The sequence below is a fragment of the Sciurus vulgaris genome (assembly GCF_902686455.1).
Source record: "Sciurus vulgaris genome assembly, chromosome: 12".
Lineage (NCBI taxonomy): Eukaryota > Metazoa > Chordata > Mammalia > Rodentia > Sciuridae > Sciurus > Sciurus vulgaris.
This window is the reverse complement of record NC_136473.1, coordinates 28,913,344-28,940,340: the sequence shown is the minus strand read 5'-3', so window position 1 is coordinate 28,940,340 and position 26,997 is coordinate 28,913,344. Positions and strand designations below refer to the sequence as shown.

Genomic DNA, 26,997 nt, shown 5'->3' with positions numbered 1-26,997 from the left:
ATTTCCATTTTAGAGATGTGGGCCCAAGCCACAACCCTCATGCACTGTGCCTCTTCCTCATTTGGCATTTTTGGGGGAGGGGGTCAAAAACTATAATCTACATTCAAATAGTCTCATCTTATCATATTCCCTTTACCTAGAATCTTCTTCATTTGGTAAAAGCTTAGTCATTTTTAGATTAAATTCTGAAATCAACTCATCTCTGATATAGATTCTATTTAAATAGATTTAATTGTTACTGACTAAGATCCTTCTAGCACTTATAACTGTTGACATTATAACATCTATTGTATCTGATCAGTTGATACACACATCTGTTTCCTCCTGCTAGGGGAAGACATCTTTATACCCCTTCCACGGAGACTGGTATAGGGTCTGGCATAAAATAGCTATTTAATACTTTCTTAAAATTAAATCAAATGAGTGACCCCACAGACAAGTGAGAAAGACTGGGTATTGTAACTATTCATATCCTTGAAATAGATCATGTCAGTGGAAGAGAAAAAGGCATAAGAGTGAAGCCAGATATTAATATAAAATCATAAACAGTGATTAAACACGTAGATAAAGGAGAAAAAGAAATGGCCCAAATCCAACCAACACATCAGTGCTGGTGATATCCCAGGTGAATTTAATCATAAGCAGGAACATGGATGGCCATTCAAAGAAAAGAATTTCATTTCTGATTAATGAATAATTTCTTGCTTAATTACATAATTTTCTTGTATGCACACTTGAAGACAGAAAGAAAAAGGGGAAGGATGTTATTAAATAAGAGAAGCCTGTGGGGGTCAGAAACCCAATGGATACTGGCAATTCAACTGTTCTTTTCAGAAAGGGCCTCCAAGAAAGCATACCTTTCATTATAAGTCTGGTGAGGGTGGAAATGTGTTGTAAATATAAACAAGAAAATAGTCATAGAATCCCTCCCTCACACCAATTCGCCCAATTCATGTGTCTGAGCCACATATCATGACCCCCACTTTATAGGGAGGGACATTTAAGATTGGAATGTTTGAATGACTTGTGGAGGTTGCAAAGTTATCTGGGGAGCTTTGGTCAATCCAAGTTTTTGGAGATCCTCCTAGGACGCTGGATATCAGCCTCCTTTAGCATTTGGAAACAGTTACTCACCTACTGAATTACACAAGAATTATTCTCATTTTAAGAAACTTTGTTTGAGCTATGTTTCACATTTGCCAAATTGTAGTTTGATGATTCCTTTCATGTGAAGGTGGAGGAACTGGTTATATTCTTTGGGCATCTTATGGAAACCACGCTTAGGCAACTTGTTGTCATAGTAATGATGGCTGACAGGTATGTTTCCCACAGTCTTAGAGAAGGGCCAAAACCCATACAGCTTCACGTTTTCACACATTTCCACAGCAACACTTGCAATCATCAAGCCGGTGGACAAGCGGTATGCATCCACACCTTTAGTTCTCCAGAAACGGGCAAGCTGTTTCAGGTACTTGGGATGGAAAAAGAGAACCTTTTGTCTTGCTTTAGACTCCTTGAGTGTGTGGTACACTTTAAAGGAGGGGCCAGTGTTGGCTCTGTAGGAAAATGCTGGCAGAAGAAGGAATGTGTCTCCGTAGGTTGCAACATCCTGCAGAAATTGTGCTTTTTTCTCCTTTAAGTTCTGGTATCTGCCAAATTTTTTTAAAAAATCACAGTTGTCAAAGTAAAAATAATCAGAGTAACAGTTTTGTTAACTGAGGCCTCTAGTCAAAAAATGGAACCATTTATACTCCAAGTATAAAAGAGATGAACTATGAATTCAGAAAAATCATGCAAGCATCATGAAAATATTAAGGGTTATATCTCCCTTAGAATATCTAGGTTTTCAAGTTCTACTTTCTTACTGAGCCATCCCCTTATTGGACAGATATTTCTTGTATTATTTAATATTCCTCCTCAGTAATATTTTTCTAACATTGCTTTTGGATGCTTTAACATCTTCCAAATGTATAACCAAGTGTTTCTTCAAGCATTTGAAAAATTTATTGAGCTGTACATTTGTGATTTGTGCATTTATTGTACATATTTAATTATAAAATAGAAATTTCCTTTAGAAAACCTGAAGTACATATGTGCAAATATAGGTAGACATTTATATTAGGTTAAAAATTTTCTGCATGCCTTGTGCTGTCACTATTATATATAATTTAAAGAATATGGGGCTGGGGATATAGCTCAGTTGGTAGAGTGCTTGCCTCGCAAGCACAAGGCCCTGGGTTTGATCCCTAGCACCAAAAAAAAAAAAAAAAAAGAATAGTAAGTGTTCCAGTGAGCACAATTTTTGAGTATTTATAAAGTAAGTAAGCTTTTGGAGGGCAGGTACAATATAGTTTTCTCTCAAGAGATTCTGAAACTGTTTGGAGGGGAATAGTCTATTAATAACGATCATCAGTCACTTTTGATGAAAACAATGGAGTAAAACCTATGTTTGGGATTTTTATGATCCAATCAACATTTTGTAGCAGCTAGACTGCAGATATGAAACACAGGATTATTTTGTCAAAATAAACTATTCAATATGAAAACTATATTTTGCCGGGCTGTCCTAGGGCTTACCCTGAAATTTCTAAATACAACAAGTTTTATCAAGAAACTGCTATGAAGATAAAAGAGTAATGCCAAAACTCTGAAAGAAAAGGGAAGAAATTAACTTCACTAGTGTTGAAAAGGATGAAGAGATAAATAAGTTCTCGTTTGATCAGAAACATCTAGCTTATGACATTTAGGAGCACAACTGAGTCATACCTCTGATGAACCACAACCTCTGTAGGATGTCAAAATTTGCTAATTTATTCTTTTATATTTTCCCCCAAAGCCATTCCGGCTGTATTGCAAGTCATCCTTAGCAAAGAGATTAGCACTTAGACTGAGAAACATGTTAAACAATGAAAAAGTATTCTTGAACAGTTATGTAACTTGGAAATACTTACTTTAGCATTATGATACTGGGATTTACAGTCACAAGATTTGTTTTACTGCCAACATCTTTACTAACATTTCCGTTAGTTGGAGGAAGGTTACACCTGAAATGTGTAAGAAAAATTATTTTCAAAATATAATTTGTAGGGGCTGGAGAGACAGCTCAGTTGGTAGAGGGCTTGCCTTGCAAGCACAAGGCCCTGGGTTCAATCCCCAGCACCAAAAAGAAAAAAAAAAAAATATATATATATATATATATGTGTGTGTATATATATATATATATATATATATAATTTGTAAGAAACAAGTATATACATATATATATCCAAACCTATGTTACATGTTCTTATGTCGGAGAAAACCATTGCTGTTAAAAGAGAACCTCAGAATCCATTTAATTTCCATTTAAAACTATTTAATAAATACTGAACTCACAGCTGACATTTCAATATTATATAAAATAGACAAATTTGATAAGTGGTTTCAATATTTTCAGTAAATTTTATGAGCATCGAAACCAGAAATGACAATTACACCTTACCTACCTTTCAAAGAGACTTTAATCCTTTTATTAAAATCATCACTTATATTGATTATATTCTCACAGTGGTGTGATAACTAATTTACAGATTTAAAAAAAAAATTGAGGTGCTGCAATCAAGGTTATAGCATCTGTCAGAAACAAAGACTACATAAAAACATCAAAATCTCCCAATTCCCATATGGATAATTTTGCCTAAATTATGGCATTAATAAATAAAAGCAATGTTCTTATAGTGATGATATCATACTGATTTTCTCATCTTCCTTTGAGTACTAATTTGTTTTTACATTGAAAAGCAAATGAAGAATTCTAATTTTGAGTATATTTCAAAAGATGGTTATGACTCCCTAAATATATTTGAAATTTCAAGTGGCTCATCTCTTTAAAGCTAAGCACAAAAAGGGAGCACCAAGTGCTTCCTAAGGAAGGCTGTTTAAGGATGACATAAAATAATGTGACTGAGGCTGAAATGTTCTGTTCCATGCCACATAAAACACGGGGAAAAAATGAAACAAGCATTTTCCTCTGTGATAAAAAAGGTACAACAGAAAATAAATATGGCGCCTTGGGGAAGTAAATACCAATTATAGATAGGAGGTCACAGGAATGACCTTCTTAGTGGGCCTCCTGTAATAAACCACAGTCCCATTCCTTTGAAGAATCAAAAGTGATTTCCAAGATAGTACCACAAGAAACTTCTAGGGAAATACACATATTATATACCACATATACACACAGTCACAGTAGTAGCATGGTCATAGTATAGGACTAGTATAGTTATTGACTGTTTTTGTTCCTTACACACTTAAGTTGTAGCTCAATTTTTTAAATGGAGAAAAGAAAAGCAGCTTCCAAATTGTTTTATAAACTATCAACATGCATAGGCAAAATAAGTACTATCTTAAAAAATTAAATAAATTCTAATGACATCAACCACATCTAACCCTCATTTTGCCATTCAGTTTGGCCAACTTCAAAAGGAACTCTATATTCAGAAAAACACCTGGCATCAGCAAAAGTAGAATCTAGAAACAAAGGCATTCATTTTCGGGTTATGAATGAAATAGCTGTTGAGACTGTTTTGTTGGTTTAGGTTTTAAACCAAAACTTGTATCTCCCATACTTGCTATAAAGTAAAATTAATGTTTAGGCATAATATTCAACACAGATGTTTGGGGAATTTTAAGTCTATAAAAAAAGTCTATTGCAAGAAGTTATGGCTTTCTCCATACTGGGAATTTGAAATGGCTAAACCATTCAATTACTGGCCATCTTAACACTGACCATGAAGAACACCTTCAATAATTGTTGGTCTGTCATTACTTTCAGCACAAAATTTAAAATGAGATTTATTGAAAATTGTGATCTTGTTTTCAATTTGTAAAAGGGGTAATGTTAAATCATGAGGGATCAAAAGACCTCTGATATAGAAAATCAATACTCCTAAAACTGAAAGAAACAGGTTCTTACCAACTCTTTAAAAAGGTGAATTTCAATTGAAATCCATCCTCAGATGGATGAATCACCCTTCTGTCATATTCTGAGTGGAAATGCTTTGTAGTATGGCTTATTAGTATGAGGCACACATAGAAACCATTTTTGTTTCTATTTTTGTAAACTAGCTAGTATTAAGATAAAAATGATTTAAAATCAGAATTGAGGGCACCTGCAAAAAAATAGTTTTTAATTTCAAGACAAAAAACTAAACAATGATGTTGCATGACTTAAAATGTCAAGATCAGTATTTTGCTTAGTATTACTGGAGAACAAAATATCTTTGACATGCTCTGTAAGAAAAAAAGGTCTTCAAGGTCAGGTGAGAGTGGGAAATGTTGCTCCCTGGGTCCCTCCCAGGGACTTATTAGTGAAGGCCCTAATAAGTCCTGTAATCCCAAACCCTCTTTCCCCATAATTTCTCCTAATCTCCTAAAAGTAGATGAAGATCACATGTTTTCATCTTCCTGGTATGAACCTTCTGAGCACCTCATGAGCCACATAACAGTTTAGGAAAGCCTACTTGGGTAACCTGTGGACTTTAGCATATATAAAAGTCAAAATTGATACAGGGTATATTTACATTACCCGCTTTACCCAACGGATCTTTGGTTTCCAAGAAACTATTGAGAAGTCTTACCTAAAAACAAAGTCGAATTTATCTATTTCAGCTCCACAGAGAGAGTTATTTAGAATTCCCCCATTTCCAACCACTGCACACTGGTTATAAGGGTAATCCACGAAAGGCTGGGACTAGAAGGAAAGAGTAGAAAACTGGCATGAAATACCATTTGTTTAAGAACTACAAACACCATCAGCTTAATTCCAAGAACTTAACTTTTCATATGTGATAAGCAGAAGAACAAGGGTAAAAAAAGCATAGCACACTGATCAACTTATTATGGCTTCTAATAAAACATTGTTACGTAAACCTGTTTGATGTCTCTTAAGAGGAAAATACACCACATGATACACAACAAAATATACAATAAAAAAGTACAAAGCAAAGTATATTTGTATACAAAATATATCTTACATCACATAAGTAATAGAATGGAGTGGCAAAATTTCATATCTTTCCAACAAACAGATATTTTCACTCAAAAAAGGAAAAAAATAAAGAAGTTAGAAAGTAGCATTAAATCTTTTATTCTAAGGCATAAAATTAATAGGTAATTTAGCAATAGCTTCCTGTGCATCTTAAATAGAGCTTCAGGCTCAGTAATGGTTTAGATTTATGCTTGCTGGTTCTGCAAATGACCTTCCAGGGGCTTCAGGGGGGACCTACCAACTCTGGGCTGACATACTTCAAATCAATTTCAGAGGCCTGAGTATTTTTCATTTCCTCCCAGAACTCACCTCACTTATCTCACAAGGTTCCCCATTTTCCCGAGGTCCTCCACAGTATGAAATATAACTTTTCAATTCAACAGTGTATTTTTCCTTTTCTGGTCAGTCCCTTAAAGTAATAATGTGTACTTGGAGCCTGCAGCAAGGGTGCCAGCCTCATACCCCTCAGTGATGATGTCCTGGTCCTCCTACTTTGTCTCTAATATAGAATGTAAGTCCTCAAGGGCAGAGAGGGTGTTCCCTAGCCTTTCATTTCCCTTCATCTTTGCCTCCATATCTAGCCTTGCACGATGTACACAGTGAATACATACTTATGTTTCCCCAGGGCAGTCCCAGCAGTGTGCTGGAGCTGCCTCGTTCAGATTGCAGGAGCCAACTGAGCAATATTCAAGAACTCCATGAGTTGCCAGTTAAACTATTGGTATCTTGAAATTGGCCATGGTGTTGGTATTGAAACCACTGAAAATGGCAAAGTCTATACAATCAAAGGCAAACCCCTCCCCAAAGCCATTTCACCAACACCACTGTCCACAGCCCAGGGCTGATGTGGTTCTGGGCAGCCCAGAGTGCCAGCAGAGCCCTGAGCCACTGGCTGCCACCTGCTCCTGATGCTGCATCTGGGAGTTGCCCAAACAGCCAAGGGAATTTTGATCCAGTACTTCTCTCTTTGTACATTTGTCTGTAAAATTTAACAGTCATATTGAGCTTACTGCATGGAAGGCATTGTTCCGAGTTCCAAGTGCATAACTTATGAGCCCATTTAATCCACACAACCATCTCTCGAGCACTTCACAGATGGGAAAACGGAGGTACGAATTTAAGCAACAGTTACAGAGAGGCACAGCACTCTATGTGAATACAGGCAGTCTGCTCCAAAGAAACTTCTAGTGCAGTTTCTTACCTCTTCATATTTGCAATGCCTACCATAGTTCCTGCCTCTTAAATGAATGGTTCCCTGATACCTCAGGCTACTTCATGTCACTGAACTTCTAGCTCAAGATGTCTTCAGACAGTGTTCACTCAATGGTACTACCATAAATTCTGAATTTTATAGATAGGGTAGAACACAAAAATGCAAATATGCTCTTTATGGTACAATAGAAAAGATTACTGAGGGAACATATCTCAAATTAAGCACTCAAAATAATGACTGTGTTCTAGGGTTTCTTGGTCAACTGGGGGGGAAACATCCATATGCTTTGGGATCTCACTTTTAGTAGGAGATAAAATAAATTACAAACCCTAAAATAAACCTCCTAAGAAAATGCAAATTTTCATGGCTCAACAGCCTGCTCATTGCTCACTCTGGTTGAAAATCAACTTTGTTGTTTTCCTTTTCAAGTAACTTGGCAAAGTTTTTGGAGAAAGTGACTTCACACCATTTAATCAAAAGCATTCATTGTGATCTGCAGTGTGACCAGCCATTCTAGCGGGCTGTGGGTGCGGAAGGGCAGAGTAGAATAGGGTGGGCAGGTGGGCAGCAAGGTGGGAAAGTGGTCAACTGCACCATGAGCCCTGTCAAAGGAAGATGAAAGTTGAAATAACAAGGGAGTGATGAACTTTGAAATCATCACTGAATTAGTTCTAGAATTTCATTTCCCCCTCAGTCCAAACTGGGAGAATGGATGCAATTGTTCATCACATACAGAATTATCAACCGTATGCTGTTTCTTTCAAGATGCCAACATCTTCTTCTTCTTGCTGGTCAGCTGAAAGCAAGATAAACACCAGCAGAAACTGCACGGGTAAGAGAATGCCAAGGCCTTCCCATAAGGGACAGAAATATTCTTTTGTTATTAATTCTTCAATTATTGGTCATTTCAATGCATCATAAGAATGCTTTACGAGTTTTCTTCTTAAATAAACTTTACTGAGGAACAATTACATACTATAAACCACAACCATTTTGTTCATTTCAAAAGATCATACTTTGTCTTCATAAAAATTTTCTCTACTGCCAACTATTTTCTTCCTTAGTTTTTGTCCCCCTTCTTTTCCACAAAACTTGTGGCACTTTTTTCCTCTATCATTTTCTGTGAGTCTTTCATTCATTCTCAACAAATTATTCTTCCTCTGAATTGTCATACCAAAAAAAAAAAAATCAAAGCAATTTACATGAGCAGCTTTTTCAAATTAGTTGAAAGAAGTCAGAAGTCCAACAGAAAGGAATTTAATTATAAGACTCTAACATCCTACAGTTGGCAAATTGTGTTTCCATTTTGGACCATATAGACTTGGCCTTATGCTTTTAAATGGATTGAGAGAAGATGCCTGAGAGTACATGTTTATATGCAACCGGATCTTCTTCATGACAAAAATTTCCCCAAATTTGGATTTGTATTTAGTGATAAGTTTTTCCACCTTGTGTCCAGCAGTAGTAAATCATATCGTTACTGATTTGTTTACTTAATAAATATATGTAGTGGGGAATGTTCTAGGAATTTGAAATACACAGAGCAGACAATAAACCCTGCATTATGAATGCATGTTTATTCTCCACAAATTCTTACATATTTACTTCCTAAAGATAAATCACATAAACCTACAGTTTCTTTGTGACGGAGTTGAGTTAGTCATCAAAACTGAAAACTGGAAGCACCTTATTTTAGTAAAAAAAAAAAAAAGTTATCTGCACAAACCTCAGTAACTAGAATGAAGAAAGTCCAAATGCCTCCTCTCATTGAGCGACAGAAGATTCAAGGACTGACATCATTTCAGAGAGAAATGACAAATGTTCTACCCTTTACAGCCACACCACATTCAAAATTGCCTTTCTTGTGGGTGGGGATGCAGCTCAGTGGTGGGACACTTGCCTAGAACGTGTAAAGCCCCTGGTTCAATCCCCAGCACCATACAAAAAAAAGCCACTTAAAATTGTCCCACTATACTTATTTTATACAACATAACAGAAAATGGTAGTATTTTCATCATCCATCCATTCATTCATTACTGTAAGTTACAATTTGAAGTGAGAGAAAATTTATCCACAACAAATCTTTACTCACCACAGGAAGCATCTGAAAAATATTCTCCCTGATCGGGATCATTTTTTTACTTTCCACCTCGTAGCTCATGTTGGTTCCAACAGGAGTGTTATTTTGAGAAACCACGAAGTTTTGAATAGCATCACAACAGGAAGCAAGTTTTGCTCTGCAATGGGTAAGAATGAAAGTGAGCTGAGGAACAAGACTAGGAAACCAAAAATAGAGATCACAAGGGAGAAGGTAAAAGAGAAATTAGCCACACTGACTTTCCAAAGGTGGTCAAGCCATTCAATTCACATCATTGAATTCCAACTAGCTCTGGAGGGTAGGGTGGTGAAGACAGGGTAAAAATGGCGGAGCATGATGAAACAGACCCAGGTAGGGACCTTCTCACCAACCTAAAATACTCATGAGAATAATAGTTGTAAATATAAAAACTGCCTTGTAATGACATTATTATAACATTAAAAAGAAAAATGAGAGAATATATGAGAGCATTACCCTTTATCCACAGTTTCAGTTGCCCCATGTCAACTGCAATCCAAGAATGTTAATATTTGCCTTTACTCTTTCAAAGTAGAGGAACCATATTCAAATAACTTTCATTATAGGATATTGTTATAATAGTTCTTTTTATTATTAGTTATTGTTATTAATCTCTTAATGTTCCTAATTTAAAATTAACCTTTATCTTAGGTGTGTATGCATAAGAAAAACACAGTATATAGAGAGTTTTGAGTCACCCACTGGGGATTTTGTGATGTGTCCCCTGAGGATAAAGGGGGATGACTATATAATAATTTTACAATAATTATAAAAACACAGAAACTAAGTTAAGAACAGTATTACCATCACTGAAACAATATTCAATTATTAGGAGACACAGCCAAGGTAAAGAAAAGCTATTAAATATGGTGATTTTTAAGTGAAGTGAATCTAAAGTTATTATTCCTAAGAGAAAGCCCAGAAAATGTTAATTAGCATCAAGCTAAATTTCAAAATCATTACTGTAAAATCAAACATTATTTTTAGAATGCAGATCCAGCAAGGTGCTTTCAAGGATCATCTGAGTTAGCCCTCAGCCTGTAGCAGGTGACTGTCAAATTGCTCAGGATTTATATTTTGTCTAATTTTGTAATTCTTCAGGGACATAGATTCCAAAGCATCTCTTGATAATTATTCCAGGGTTTAATCAACCTCAAAGTCTGGGGATTTTTCCACTTGCAAAACTAAACCCCTTCTTATCTCAAATTCCTTTTCTCTGTTAGTTTTTCATAGTCTTCTCATAGGAACACCATGGAATTGAAGACGGTAATCAAACATTTGATTGACCTTTCAGTCTTGGAAGAGTTGACAGAATTTCCTCTTCTCTCAGATTTTCCTAATAAGAATAGTTTTCCATCATCTTAGTCACCTTGTTCCTCTTTAAACCTTGACTTATTTCTCCATATTACTTAAAAATATGTATGCAAGCTGGATCCCACCAGGGGAGAAAAGACAGTAGGTCTTCTTCAAGAGCTGACTTCAGTGACATTGATTATAATTGGTCCTTCCCCATTGCACACTTTCATTACTGGTTCTTGGTCCTGCAGGGCATACTATTGTATGTGTTCCTACTGAATTTTGTCCTTTTGAAAAAATACAATGCTCTAATTTGACACGTTCATTCTGAATTCACTCTTTCTGAATTCTGATAATTCTCAGGGTATGAAAGTCAAGGTGGCATTATTTGCAACCCAAGGTCAAGTTTTTCAACAGTGCTTCACATTATCAGTAAACTTATTTCACAAAATGTCCATGCTTCTTTTCACCCATATTTTGTATTGGTTCATTACAATTATACATAATAGTGGGATTCGTTGTAGTTTATTCTTCTTAATTGAATTCTTTCACCTGCTTATTCCTTTTTGTGTTTAAAACCTACCATTTCTAAAGAATAATTCATGGAGATTAACAAAGGAGACAATGAAAATGAAACGATGCATAGTCAACAACATGGTACTAAGTAGTTTTTAATTATAAATTTAATTTGATAGCAATTCATGTGACACATTATAAACTCAGGAATTCTTGTGTGTTTATGATTTTAAGTGCCTCTTTTATCCAGCATTTTGGGAAAAGGCAATGTAATAAATTCTCATTTACCTTTGACAAGTAACTTAATGTCTCTAAGGATATTTAGTGCCTACAAGAATATTGCATCGCCAAAAACACGAACCAGAGTTCCCATTGTGCTTTTCTATATTAATAATTTTTCTGAAATTATATTTTAAAAAATACATTTTTATAACATTCTCAAACCTACAGGAAAATTGGAAAAAACTGAAAATGGGCACCAGCTAGATATTATGATTGGTTTATTTTACTTTACCTGCCTTATTATGTATCTACCTACCAATCAATTTTTGTTGTAGTTTGTAGTTCAAAAGAAACTCGCTGTCCTCTGTACACTCCACCTCCAAACACTTCCTACCTCCACTCCTTTCTCAGCCACAGAGGCAACCATTTTTGTGGGTTTTGTTTTTTAACCACAGATCAGTTTTTTTAGCCTGACATAGGATATAAACAGAATCATATAGTAAGTGTGCCTTTGTGTAGGACTTCACTTAGCCTAACTGATTTTGCGATTCATTCATGTTGCATGTGCATCAATATGTAGCTCCTTTTTATTGCTACAATCATATTCCATTGTATGGATGTACCAGAGAGAGGTTAGCCAACCTCCTTACACTTTTCAGAAATCACTGACAAAACTCAACATTAAACACCTAATTATGCATAATAATTGTCTGGGAAAAAATATCAGCATAATAATCTGAAATACCATTTCTGAAACCTGCCTTTAGTCACAGACTAATTAGACTCTTTTAAGTCTGTGTGTTCTGCTACAGAATGATAAATGTATACTCTTTGTCACTCCCAGCTATTACTCTGGTACAGAGTAATTGCCAGTGGCAACATAAAACTGAGCTGTTTATAACAACCAAAATAAACAGATTTTTCTAAAAAAGCTCTGTTATTCTGTCAGCCCTGATCTTTGGTCACTCCAAAGTGAACTAGATACGTTCCCAATAATGAGTATGGCTCTTTCCTTCTTGTGAAGAAAAGGTAGAATACCCTTGATGTTAATGGAGAATACCATTGATGTTAACTGGAAAACCCACAATTTTCTGATGCCCAAACTCTCTCTAAGGTTCCACACTCCACAAGAGTTGGTGTCCAGCCAGCTTGACAGGGACAAGTCATTCACCCCAAAAGCACTGTACTCTTTCCAGTACATTTGCACATTCATTACCCCTTTGATTCCCACTATGGGCAGAGAGTAGATAATGATACTATTTTCCTTTTACAGATGAGAAAACTGGGGGTAAGAGACAGTAAGTGTTTTGACCAAGATATTCAGTTTATAAACAACTCAAATGTGTGTGTTATGATAATCAGTTCTTGGAGTTTACACTAGAGTATATTGAAATTGTGAGTAATGTTGTCATTTACTCCTCTTCCTTTGGGATACTTTCCAAAATAGTACTGTGATGTAATAGTCATTCATAAGCAAAGTGATCCAAGCATCACCCCTGCTGTACAATCTGCCCAGTCACAACCCAAAGGCTACCATATCATTTATATATATACATATATATATATATATATATATATATATATATATATATATGGTAAATACTTCAAAACACTATCCAGATATAATTAAACATGAGCTCCTGTTTTCCATGCAGGATGTATAGGGTCCTCTATGGCCTCTATGGGGCCAGGTATATTAGATGATCTGGTCACTATGCCCTAAACACTTGCTGGGTCCCATGTGTAGCAACTTCTTTTCCGTAACCCAGGTTCAAGAGAAAATCCACTGTTCTCCCCCCACAGGAAAGAATCAGGATTCCCTGTACCGCACAGAATTTCAGAATTCAGAAGAGTTTGTGTACTTCCCAAAATGCCTAACTTTCAAGGAGTAGGTTAGTGATCTGGGTAGAATTCAGCTTCATATTTATAACCTTGATCTACACATATGGAATCTGAACATGTTCAAACACATTTTGCATCACAGATGGTCTAATAAGTATACTTTTAAGAAAAGGATATTTGTTAAGGTTATGGAAATTCCTTTTTCTTTTTCCACGACAGGTGCTGTTTCCTTTGTTTTTATATTTTGTTTGATTGTATTATTATTATTTCATTCATTTAGAGTCTCAGGTCAAAATTCTCTTTCAGTTCTAAATGGAAGGCTTCCTGGACTTCCATGAAATGTTAATGACTCCTTAAGGCTTACAGTGGTCAGGACACTATTGGACACCCTGAATACTAATGACCTCCAGGTCTGAGCCTGTGGTTCCCAGGCTTCTCTTCTGTTTATTAAACTCTCTGAGATTCCCTAATGAGATGTGGGCCACTCGGGGTGAGATAAAGGCTGCAGGCACCTTCAAACTATTAACAAAGAGCTACCATTCCAGGATTCATTCTCTATAGTTCTAATGAGAGTCCTGGAAAAGGAACTTTAACATATAAGCACCTGCAGAAATGCAAAGGACATGCTTGCCATTCTAACTAATTCTAATAAAGTAACCCTTCACAAAACCACAGCATATCTAGACAAAGTGATATACCAACCGCCTCTCCTCTTAATGTTGTTTTCAGTTCTTTTTTTTTAAATACGTTTTTAGTTGTCAATCGACATTTATTTATTTATTCATTTATTTATTTATTTATTTGCAGTGCTAAGGATTGAACCCAGGGCCTCACACATGCCAGGCAGGCCTTCTACCACTGAACCACAACCCCAGCCCCTCATTTTCATTTCTTTTAAAAACAGAAATGTATTTTATGTCCCTTTCTTTTTGCCTTTTTTCTGCTGCCACCCTACATTATACAATTTTCGAATTGACCATTAATGCCAATAACAAATGCTTAGTGCAATCTCACTATGTGCCAAATATTCTATATAGGTTATTACATTTAAGCCCTCCAATAATTCAATAAAATAGATACGATCAAAATTCCCTTTCAACAGATGAGGATGACTTAAGCTCATAAAGTTAAAGTCACAAATCACATATTCATATTCCTTCTTTCATATTTATTTAGAATCTATTAAATATTGAGCACCGTGAGGGGCTCTTTACACATTGGTGAGCAAAATAATCATTTTCTCTTTTTCTAGTGTTTATGTTCTAGTAGGGAATGTTAAAAGGATGAATTGCAAGGTAGTAAGCAGGATTAAAACTCAGGACTGCTGAAATCCCTACTCTTTCCCAATGGATTTTTTTAGAACCTCAAGTTCATAATTGGAAGCACTTCTTAATAAAGAAGCTATGTGAGCTCAGAGGGTCTTTCTACTATTATGCATATCAATCATGCAGTAGACCCCCTGCTCAGTCCCCTCCCAGTCATCATGCCCCAGTGACCAAGCAGATTCTGCTTATCTCCACATCTGCAGATGGACTTGTGTGTGCCACGCCAGGGACTGAGGTATGAGGCAAGTTGGGAGAAAAGAAATAATTTAGCATTGGGAGTTGAGACCAAGTCATGCCCGCTTAGGGGCCATTTGAAGAATCCTAGATTTGCAATTTTTAGTTGTTTACCTATAACTCAGCAGTGTGCACTGGATTCCCAAAAATCAAATATGGTCTGGAATTGTATAATTAAAGGAAGAGTGACTGGAGAAGAAGGAGAGACACATTCCACTCTGATTTTCAAACCTTATACTCTGTGTGCTCAGGTCTGTTGTTAGAAGCTTTTCTTTCAAAGGCTCGTTGACAACCTGGGGCCTATCTGGATGGAGCAGATGGAAATCCATGACAGACAAAGAACCAATGAAGTCCAGACAGTATTGGTCTGAACAGTTTCAGGAGATTCAATAGCTGTCTTCAAATCTTAGGACTATACATAATGTGAAGGAAGAATTAAGAGTTAATGTATAATTTCAAGATACAGAATGAAGAATGCTTGTGTTCCCCAAATTTCAAGGATTGAAACACTAACCTTCAGTGTGATGGTATTAGGAGGGAGGTCTTTAGGAAGTCATTAGAGGTGGATGAGGTAATGAGAGTGAAGCCCTGATGAATACAAAATTACAGCGAGAAGTTGGCTATCAGTCACCAAGAGAAGGAACCTCATCTGAACTTATCGCAATCATGCAGGCACCCTGATCTTGGACCTCCAGCCTCTAGAACTAGGGGAATAAATGTTGCTTAAGCCACCCAGTCTATGGCATTTTGTTACAGCAACCTGAAATCAGACAAGGCTCAATGCATACAGCAATTCAACACACATTGACTGGGCAGCCAGTAGGCGAGGTTCATGATCCAAGGTCATGGGAATTACAACGTGCAAATCATTCAGTGCAAATATGACTAAAATAAGGGTGGGTCCTGCCTTCCAGGAGCTTTTTCACACTAGGATAAACAGATAAAACATATAATGGGTATTGATATCATCTCAATACAATGAAATAAAAGAGGTTATAATAGGAACATGTAGGAAGGGCACTTCAACTAACCTGGGGATTAGGGGAAGCTTTTGTAGAAGTGGCGGTAGCATGGTGCCCAGCAGGCCCTCAGTAAATATTTGTCCATTGAATGAATCAACCCGTGCTTGGATGATGGAGAGCAAACAGCAGCTGGAGACCAGAGTGAGAAAGGCTGGCAGGGAAGTGGCTGGCAGGTTACTGAGAGAGAACTGCCTAATTAAAGACTAGCAAACACAGTGACTGGGGAAGCTGAGGCAACTGCCAACCTCGGCAACGTAGCAAGCCCCTGTCTCAAAATTGGAAATAAAAAAGGGTGAGAAGAATGATCAGGTGATGAGTTGCTCTCCTTGGCTTCCCCTAAAGTTCAATACCCCCAGCAGAATTCATTCATTTCACAAATACTCATCAAGAGCATCTTGTGCTCCAGGCACTGTGCTGGACCCAGTTATAAGCCAAGAAATGAAGAGGCACCATCTCTTCCCTCATCTTGCACCTGGAACAGCACAATTTAGATAAGTAAAAATTGGGAGATGCTTCAGAGCAAAGCATAATGGTGCTGAACAGTTTGCCACCTATGGTCTAGAGGGAAAGGTCAGCTAAACAGGGGAATCTTTTTTCTACAAAGGATCACTGAACCACAGGAAAGGGAATCAATAGATGCGGTGCAAACAGAGAACAATTTGATTCTCCCCAGAGAGCCACAGAAAATATTGTATTCATAAACTTATAAATTTTTGAAAAGGGAATAGAAAAACTCTTCAATGAATTCAGAAAGTATGTTTTTTTTTTTTTTTTGTAATTTTAGGGGTTTTTTCCTATTAATGACAGTAAATGGGTAGAAGAGAAAAAGCAACTGAAATTAAGAAGAAGAAGAAAGACAACAGATGGGCAAAGCACGAGACAGAGAAGAAAAAGACATGTAAAAGGGAGGAAGACTGGAGAAAGCATAGAGGACAGAAGCTAAAAGATGGTTACACACAAACATCAGGGGAGGCTATGGAAACTCAGTCCTTGTCCCTGATGCTGATACAACAAGGAGGACAAAGAGGTGAGATAAAGGAAGCAGAAGTTTGATTGCTTTGCGAGCAAAGGAGAAAGGCAAAGAGGCTGCCATTCTGACTGAGAAGAGAAGCAGAAGGCCTTTAATCACAATGACTTAGGAGGCTGAGGCAGGAGGATTTCAAATTTGAGGCCAGCCTCAGGAACTGGGACCCTCAGAGACTTGGAGAGACCCTGTCTCAAAATTAAAAAAAAAAAAAAAAAAAAAAGAGATTGGGTATGAGGCTCAGTGGTAAAGCACCCCTGGATTTAATCACCAGTCCCAAAAAGTTGCAGGGGGGGTTGGTATGGTAGGTTAGAGGAGGAAAATGAAGGGTGTTTCCAAGATCATTATCAGTAGATCTAATTACTGTATAACTTATATCTTTGAAAGAGCTGTTGTTCTAGCTTCCAGGTCCAGAGGTTTTTTTTTGTTTTGTTCTGTTTTGTTTTTTTAATTCTTATGGACAGTGAATTGAAGGCAAAAAACTTGACTTAGGACAGAAAGAATGTTAATCTTACTTTCCCCAAGGTTGAGGAGGGGAAGAGAGAGAAGAGGAGAGAAAAAAAAAAAAAAAAAAAGACACTTGCCAGTTTTAAAAAGGAACACTGCACAGAAACAAGGCCAGAAAGAGACACAGCTATAGGTCCAGAAAGAACATTATAAGAGAAATTTGTAAATTTAAGATTCATGTACATAGATACCAAAATAATAACAATAAACACATACAGGGCATCCTTCCACACACTTTCCACATCAGCTTATTTAATCCTTACCTTTCTCTGAGGGAAAAACTATTATAATCACCTCAGTTTTCAGATGTTAAAGCTGAGTCAGAGAAGTGAAGTGACTTGCCTGAGGTCATACAGCTAGTAAGTGACATGCCTGGGATTTGAACCCAGGAGGTCCTGTCAATGTCTTCAGGCACTTTAACACTGCCCTAAATTCTCCCTCGTGTGCACAAATCAATCATAACAGGGAAACACAGAAGAAAAATCACAGACAGTCCAGCCAGCCTCTGTTTCAAGTCATATGGTTTCACTTGAACTTTCAAAGGAAAACATCTACATCTTTAGGTATTTGGGAAATTGTAAGTCTTTTTAAGCTGTGCTGAATTTCCACATCTATATGCATATTAAAAGGGGAAATAGTGTCCAAATCCCTCCCTCCTGGGACCAGGGACCACCCAGCCAGTGACCCAGGTTAAGGGGCTGAAGGTTGGGAACAGAGGTCCATGGAGTCAAGGTCAAGGCCAAATATTCCTCCCTAGAAAAGAGATTGCTTGAGCATGGATGAACCAAGGCAAAGAATAGACTAGTGGGACAGGGAGTTGAAACCTACTGAGGGTGTGAAATGCTAATGTTTAGTGATCAACTGGAAATGGGTCCTGAAGGGGAATAGAGACAGTAAGGATCAGGTCCAGGTTTCCCATTGGGGCCTCTTGGAGGAGGGTGGTGTCTTCAGGGAAGAGCCTAAGCAAGGCCAGAGAGGGCAATGGCCTGTGGATAAAGGTGGTGACCAGTTATTGTTTTAATCCTTACTAAGACTTGGAAGGAAAACGTATCCATAGAACGGAAGCGTGATTGTGAAAGGGTTGGGTTGTGAGGTCTGTGACCACAGGAGAGAGACTCAGCCATCTGGCTAGCTTCAGATGACTTTTGGAATGAGCACAAAGTGACCGAACGCAGAACTGATCTCCCCAGAAGCCCCAAGTGCTCCAGTTGCATGACTGCCTCTTGCCTTTTCAAAACTGTTAAGTGAAAGTCGATTGCAAATTACGTAAGTGTGAATAAAGCAAGTTCTAAAAATACAAGATCAACTGCAAAGATGAATGTTAAGGTTTCTGAATATATTTTAGTGTTCCAGACAAAATAAATCCAGGTCACTGTCATTATTGTTCAATGTGTGAAGAGCATGTAAAGAAGTCATTTGTATCAAACTTTAGCTGACAGTTTATACTTTCTTTTTAGTTAGCTATTTTAAGGGAAGATAAACGGAAGATTAAGAAACTTTTTTTTTCAGACTTTGGAAATATGAGATCCTGGACTAACACTCTAATTCCAAGAAGACAGTTTTATAATTATAATGTTGAATCAGTCTTATGTGTAATTATACCAAAGTACTACTCCATGAAGCATTTTTTTTCTTTTTATTTTGGGGTGGTAACCAAGAATTGAATTCAGGGGCACTCAGCCACTGAGCCACATGCCCTGTTTTGTATTTTTGTTTAGAGACAGGGTCTCACTGACTTGCTTATAGTGATTCGCTTTTGCTAAGGCTTTGAACAAGTGATCCTCCTGTCTCAGCCTCAGAACCACTAGGATTACTACACCAGGTTCGTGAAACATTTCTTCAGGGAAACGTTCCCAGTGTATTTTGTGCCAATGCCACTTTCTTTTACAACATGTCTCATTATTTCATGAACTTCAACTGTCTAGACCCATTTCTAAATGTGTGCCCTGGTGAAAAGCGATGCATGTGTAATCTCAAGGGGCTTTATCTATGCTATGGGTGGGAGTCAGCATCTTGCAGGTGGAGGAACAGGCAGGCAGGTCATGCTCATGGTCATTTGATGAGCCTGGTTCACATGCACTAATGGACCCTCGGTGCTCCTAGAAAGCTAGCTCGCATCTCAGGCTCTCTTCCAGGACAGCTCCCATGGCTCACAGAATTCATGACCTGCTTTTTTGGCTTCAGCCCTGAACTCAGCTTCCGATTTTGCCTGGCCTCTGGGAATGATGCACCTATGTTCCTGCTTTTGGCCTCTGGCTTCCTTCCAGTTCATGACTTTTCATCTCTGCCCTCAGGCTTTGCCTTAACAGAACCTCAAATATAAATTATCCATTCCCTCCCTGGACTTGCCAATCCTTATTTAGTCCCAAGCAGGAGATAAATAATCTGGGGAAAGGCAGGATGTATAATTCTTGGCTCTGACTATAAACAGAGTGGTTAATTAGGAAATTCAGAGTCCTTTCTGATTAGACCTCAGAGCATGTGATTTGAGTAACTATCTTGAAAAAGGAGGGACGAGCTGCGGAACCCATACAGAATAGTCCCCCTCTACTGAAAATAATGCACAAGAAGATTGTAACTTAGAAAGTTGAAGCTTCATACTTGATGCTCTGTGTGACCTATTTTCCATCATGAAAAGATCAAAGAAAGTTCGAATAGAACAAATTGAATAGGAAGCGTTGGTCCTTAACAAGTGCATGGTATAATCCAAACAAAATGATCAGAAAGGCAAAACTGGGAATATATATGTTTGTACCTCTTCCTTGACAGAGAATTGGAACAGAAACTATTACAGCTTTATTGTTACATCATGGACTTGATTTATTTATTATAGAGAGAAAAACACTACTTGTAAGTTAGCAAAATAATATAAAACAGGAAATACTAATATCTATCATGTACTAAGACTCTAACATATAACAGACTGTACTGAGCATTTTACATAGTGAATATTCATAAAAACTCTAGAGGCAAGGATTATCTCCATTTTATCAATAAAGAGACTGGCTAGAAGTGGCTCAGTTAATAATAGCAATAATGATACCAATGACCAATAATCCAACAATGCCTTTAAGACATTCTAGGGGAAATTCATTCACTCACAGAGAACACATTTAATATGCAGTAGTTCCCCTTGATCTGTGGTTTTGCCTTCTGAGGTTTCAGTAACCTACAGTTAATCTGAAAATATTCAATGGAAAATTCCAGAAATAATAATTCAGAAATTTTAAATTGCATGATATTCTGAGTAACATGATGAAATCTCACATTGTCCTATCTAGGAAGGAATCACCCCCCAACTAGTGTATCCACTTTGTATATGCTACCTGCCCACCAAGTCATTCAGTAGTCATTGGAATTATCAGATCCATTGTTATGGTGCTGCAATGCCTGTGTTCAAGTAACCCTTGCTTCACTTAACAATAGACCCCAAGCACAAAAATAGTGGTGCTGGCAGTTTTAATATAATGTGTTTATAATTATTCTACTTATGATTAGCCATTATTGTTAATCTTTTACTGAGCCTAATTTATAAATTAAACTTTATTATAAGTTTGTATGCATAGGAAATAACTGCATATATAGAGTTCAGTATACAATCTGTACTTTGGGGCATCCACTGGGGGATCTTAGAACATATCCCCAAAAGATGAGGGGGTACTACTGTAAAATTAAAGACAAGGGATAATAAAAAGGAAAGTCAATAATAATACATATGGTACCAACTTAGAGTTGAACCTATGCTCTTGAACCCAGAAACCAAATTTTACTCTCCAACTCCTACTTCCTATGCTGAGACGTGACCCATAAACAGCATGTCCATGGATCCCAAATCAACTAAGTGTATGAATTAAATAACTGCACACATGCAATGAAAGTTTATCCTTGTGACCAAGGTAAATTTAAATGAAGGTAAATTTCAGGACAGCACAGCAATGACTTAATTGGGTTAGGAAGGGATAAATGAAGGTTAATATTCATTGAGGAGGAAGATGGGGAGGCAGAAGGGCCAGCATTGTCAAGGATCAGTGGTTGGAGCAAGTACAGGGCATTTGATGAGGTGCTGGACCAACACCAGGGAGCAAAAGAGTGGGCACGCAGTGAGGCTGCAGAAGCCGTGGTTCCCAGGCAACGCAGAGTCTTGTGAGATCTTAATTTTTGTCTTGAATGGGTTCCAAACTGGTTGTGGCAGAGAGCGAAGTGGTGGAATCAAGTCCTGGCCATAGTCCACAATCAGATTTGCATTAAAAGGTACTCCTCTAGTTATTAATTTTATTGTGCTGGGAATGGATGGAAATGACCCAGCATGGTACATGTTTACCAGGATAAGGTCATAAGATAAGCAGAAGGTAACAGAAGAGGGTGGGTATAGACAACTCCTTCCAGGGTCTGTCTGTGTAGTGGAGGAGAAAGCGTCTTTGAGTATGTAAGAAGTGAAATTAAAAAATCAAGATGATGTGCTGACACTAATTTGAGAACCAACTGGCTTATAATGAAAGCATGTTTCAAACTAAAGGGACAGTTTGTGTTATTAAGAATCAACAATGATCTGCTGGGTGCAGTGGCGCATGCCTGTACTCCTAGCGGCTCTGGAGGCTGAGACAGGAGGATCCCAAGTTCAAAGGCAACCTCAGCAAAAGTGAGGTGCTAAGCAACTCAGTGAGACCCTGATTCTAAATAAAAATACAAAATAGGGCTAGAGATGTGACTCAGTGGTCAAGTGCACGTGAGTTCAATCCCTGGTATTCCCCGGCCCCCCAAAAAAGAATTAAAAATGATCTAAGAACTCCAGTGATTTACAAGAATTCCAAAGGCAAGAAAACATTTCATTTCAGCCCCAATAGATCAGAAAAATTAAGGTCTTCAGACCCATTCAACCTCTTTTTTTAGCTACTCTCTATGCCTAGGCTAAAGTAGAGTGAGTTACCCACTAATAGATCTAACTTCTTAGAACACTGAGAATTCCAGCAATCAGAGAAGATCTGTTGTTAGTTCATGTGACTATCAGGTTGGCACCCAAATGACAGGTAGGATAGGGGAATTGATAGTTACCCCTGCTCAGGTTGATCCATGACATTAATCGGCCAGTGGCATTTTATTTTCAAATCCCTCACTCAGAAAATTAGGAAGGTGGGATGGCCGATGCTTTCAGAATTAGAAAGTCTGACAGCAGCCATTATCCATTAATGAATCTACTTGTACTCAGAATGGAAGACATGGTGTTCGGAAAAGCCAAGAGTATTATCAGGCAACAACAATTACCGAAGCCACATGCAACCATCTGGCCACTTTCCTCGTTGGAACTGCTGAATGTTCTCTGGTGCTGCCCCACCCCAGCTTATTTCTCTTCTAGATTTTTCCATTGAGTTCTTCCATCCAAGTTTTCATCACTTACACCTGGCCTGTACAGGAGTGGTAACTTATATAAATTTGCACAAGAACACAAAATGTTAACCATTTTGACATGTTTCACAGAGTAGACAATGAATTAAAATGCTCAAATTTCCTCCAGGATCAAAGTACAGATTTTTTTGTTGTTGTTTAGTATTATAACTCTTACAGCTATACTTAACTTTAAATCATCTTACCATCACTTATAAGATGAAATCCAAATTTCCAGGGCTCCACATAACATTATACCAGCTCCCTGAAATAATCATCCATTCTTCTTTCTGGGATATAAATGCACTTATACAAACTTGGGGTTGTCTGTGTCCTTCCTCTTCTCCTCTCTGACATCTTCCTTTTTTCAAAGCTTTGACTTCCTTCTCAATGAAACCTTCTTTACAAATCCATGTCTCAGGGATCCACTCCCCCTCTGAGTATCCACAGTGATCCATGGCTTTATGCCATATATTATTTTTTACTGGTAGTTATCTATTTCTGCATTTATGTGACTGCATATATGTCACCATAGATATTAAAGTTTCTGAGAGCATGTTCTGAATCTCATTAACATCAAGAGGAAAATACCAAGTATACCAGTGAACTGGATAGATATTCCTGTGCATCTATTCAATATTCAACAAAAACACATGTTTATGAATTTTCTTCATTGTGTGTGTGTGTGTGTGTGAATATAGATATAGATAGAGATATAGATCAACTTGGACAACCTCTCCATTGTTTCTAATAAATGCTTCCATTGCTACAACCTAAGGGATCCAAGCAAGGGAAGAAGAGTGACCTTAGAGATACTTGCCTTAAGTCCTGGCTTTACAGAGAGGAAGTAGAGGACCAAAGCCTGCTTCAGAATCACTAGCCAGGCACTGGGAAAGCTAAGACTAGATGCCCAAAGGCCCCATGCTTTGTCTGCTGTATTCCTCGAAGGTGGGTTCTTAGAAGCCTGCACATAATCTTCCATCTTGTTTTCCTTCCTTCAGGCTTCTTCTTCTAACCTTCTCACAGCTGTAACGTCCTTCCATCTCCCCACAGAGGTTTCATATTTACTTTTGCATAACAAAATACCACCACTGGATGATATTAGAGGCATGTAAGCATTGATTTAACAGTAAATTAGCATATCTAATTAAGACCCCGTGATGTTGGCTGGACTTGCATATGCTGTTAAAAGATTGATGAAAGGATATAAGAACTCAGAGGGGCAGGATGAGAGACAAGTGTCTGGGACAAGGCAGACTGTCAATAAATTCAAGTCTGTAAGGACTGAAAGGAAGGAGAAAAAAAAGAAGGGAATGGAAAGAAAGAATTGGCCAAAATTGAGCAATCTGCCCGGAAAGGATAAAAAGGACTGGAAAAGTCAAAACTTCTAGAAAACTATATATACCCTTCCCAAGTCGATTGAAAAAGTAAGCCATAGAGTAGTCCTTATACTTCCCAATTTCAAACTTGCTGTAACTTGCAATGGTGGTGTAAGGATAAACAGCTCAGTGGAAATAAGATGAAACCCCAGAAATAAACCCTCACGTTGGTGGTAAGTGAGTTTTCACAAGTCCCTTCAATAAATGTAACTAGGACAACTGGAGTTGAAGCTAGTTTCCTACTTCATACCAAATAAACAGTTAATTCAAAATGGATCATAGACACAAGTGTAAAAGCTAAGACTGTAAACTCTAAAGAAAATACAGGCATAAATCATGATCTTGGGTCAGGGAATGTTTTGTTAGATATAACAACAATAACACAAGTAACAAAAGAAAAGTAAATTGGATTTCATCAAAATTTAAAAACTTTGTGCTTCAAAGAACACGATTAAGAAAGCTGAAAAGCAACCCACAGAATGGGAGAATAACTTGCAAATCATACAACTAATAAGGAAGTGTGTACAAAACAAATAAAGGAAGAACCTTTATAACTTAACAATAAAATGAAAAACAGTCCAATTTAAAAATGAGCCAAGAGCCAGGTGTGGTGGTGCACACTGGTAAGCCCAGCGACTCAGGTGGTTGAGGCAGGAGATTGCAAGTTCAAGACCATCCTCAGCAACTTAGTGAGGCCCTAGGACTTAGAGACATTCTGTCTCAAAATAAAACATAAAAAGGAGCTGGGGATGTGGCTCGGTGGTTAAGTGACCTTGGGTTCAGTTCCTGGTACCAAAAGAAAAAAAAAAAAAAAGAAGAGCAAAGGATTGGAATAGACATTTCTCTAAAGAAGATATAAAAATGGTCAATAAGCACACGAAAAGATATTCAACGTCATTAATGACTAGATAAATACAAATCAAAACCATAAGATAACATCTCTTCAGGATGGCACAGATTTTATAAAAAAGCAATAAAAAATGTTGTTAATGATGTAGAGAAATTAGAACCTTTACACGTTGCTGGTGGGACTGTAAAATGGTACAACTACTTTGGAAAAAAGGTTGGCAATAACCAAAAGTGGAACCAAAACGAATGTTCATCAACCCATGAATTATAAACAAAATACAAAATATCCATACTACAGAATATTATTTGACAATATAAAGGAATGAAGTATTGATATACTTTATAATAAATGAATCTTGAAAATAGTGCTAAAAGAAGTAAGCACTTCTCATATTATATGATTTCATGTATATGAAATTTCTAGAACATAGAGATGGAAAGTAGATTACTAGTTGCCAAGGACTAGGGGGAGTTGTAATGGAAAGTTACCACTAATGGGAATGGATTTCTTTGGGGCATAATAAAAATATTCTGCAATTAGTGGTGATGATTGCACAACTCTGAATATACTAAAAACCATTGAATTATACACTCTAAAAATTACACAATGTGCCAAGCACTGCGGCTGGCATACAGTAGACACTCAATAAATGTTTATTTGTCTCTTTTCTTTCAGAAACAGTCTTTTGGTCACTGACATCTAACACAAGTCAGTATATCCCAGATCATTAGAGACCTATCACATAGTAACTGGAATTGTGAGAAAGAATGAGGAAGACAACCTTGGGAACATGGAATCCTGACATCGCCTGGTGGCTCTGAGACCCCACGGCGTTGGATTGAGAACGAACAAAGAAGAGAGGGAGTTGCTGGGGGTCATTTAGAGAAGATTTTGGGAAAAGGGGGAGGGAAGAAAACACAAATCTGATGCAGAGCAGATTCAATACATTTGGAAATATATATGAAATATAAAACAAGCAAATGAATTCTTCACAAACTTTACCATTTTGCTGAGGGTTCATCCTAGCTCTTCCTCCACCCACTCGAAGTTCCCCTTCAAAACCTGACAGCTATAGAAAGATTTAACAGGGTTCTGTGAGCTAGTATTCAACATGAATAAAGACCAAATTCAATCAGCAACTCAGATAACTGCACTTTTCCATTCATGGCTAATGTATGCACTGGTATTTTCAAGTTTATGAAAGAGGAGCTCATATATTTGAGTAGAATATAAGAACTAAACCAAAGTAAAATAAAATATAAATGAATATGATTATCGAAGCAGAGGAGAAGTCTATTGAAATGTAAACTCAGCAGCGAAGCAGTAATGTTGAAACACTGGAGGAGGTCTGTCTTCTGGGATATTGTGCCAGTGTTTAAACAGCGTAATACATCGATGAAGACATTGCAGACAATGATATAAGGTGAAGAGGATTTGAGAGGTAGGATGGCCTATGAAGGAGGCTTATCTGACATGGACACATACAGCAATTTAGTTAATACTGAGTACAAGTTGGGAGAGAAGTTTTGAAAGAGAATTTAGAAGATCAGTGAATCCCACGTGAGTTCAATGCATATTTACAGCCAGGTTTATATTCTGAAGACTAAGGAGAGGAGCCGGTTCCCTAATGTCCAAGAGCTAGTTTCTGTTATTAAATACAGCAGAAGTAATGACATGGTGTGGTTTCTGTGGCTTTTCTAAATGCACAGGCATGCTGTGTGGCATAACAAATAGAAAATGATATGACAGGATATTAACAGTGAAGAATGGTCTCAATGCAGAGGAAAAAGGGCTTTTTCAATCTGACAACTGACCCAAAACACCTATCATAAACTACACACATCTTCTTAAATTTGAAAAAATAAAATATGTATTGCTTTCAGCTGTCATCAGAGTCACCCTGTTTGAATTGTAAAAGCAAACATTTAAAAGGAACAGGAAGGAGGAAAATAGTGCCTCAGAAAAATGAACATGATCCTGTATAATCAAAAAAGTCTGAAAATAGAGATGATTTTTGCTTCCCTCCAAGAATCTATGCTAG

The 26,997-nt window shown here is 37.4% G+C and overlaps 1 protein-coding gene across 1 annotated transcript in view; it reads right to left on the bottom strand.

Annotated features, from left to right (window-relative positions):
* Positions 1 to 968: 968 nt before the first annotated feature.
* Positions 969 to 26,997, bottom strand: part of ST8SIA6 (ST8 alpha-N-acetyl-neuraminide alpha-2,8-sialyltransferase 6) — a 112,049-nt gene continuing 86,020 nt past the window's right edge. The window contains exons 5-8 of the mRNA XM_079108225.1: positions 9,334 to 9,478; positions 5,619 to 5,731; positions 2,952 to 3,044; positions 969 to 1,649 (exon numbers count right to left, since the gene is read on the bottom strand). Coding sequence (XP_078964351.1) covers positions 1,184 to 1,649; positions 2,952 to 3,044; positions 5,619 to 5,731; positions 9,334 to 9,478 — 817 coding nt within the window. The 3' untranslated portion in view covers positions 969 to 1,183. The remainder of the gene's footprint in view (positions 1,650 to 2,951; positions 3,045 to 5,618; positions 5,732 to 9,333; positions 9,479 to 26,997) is intronic.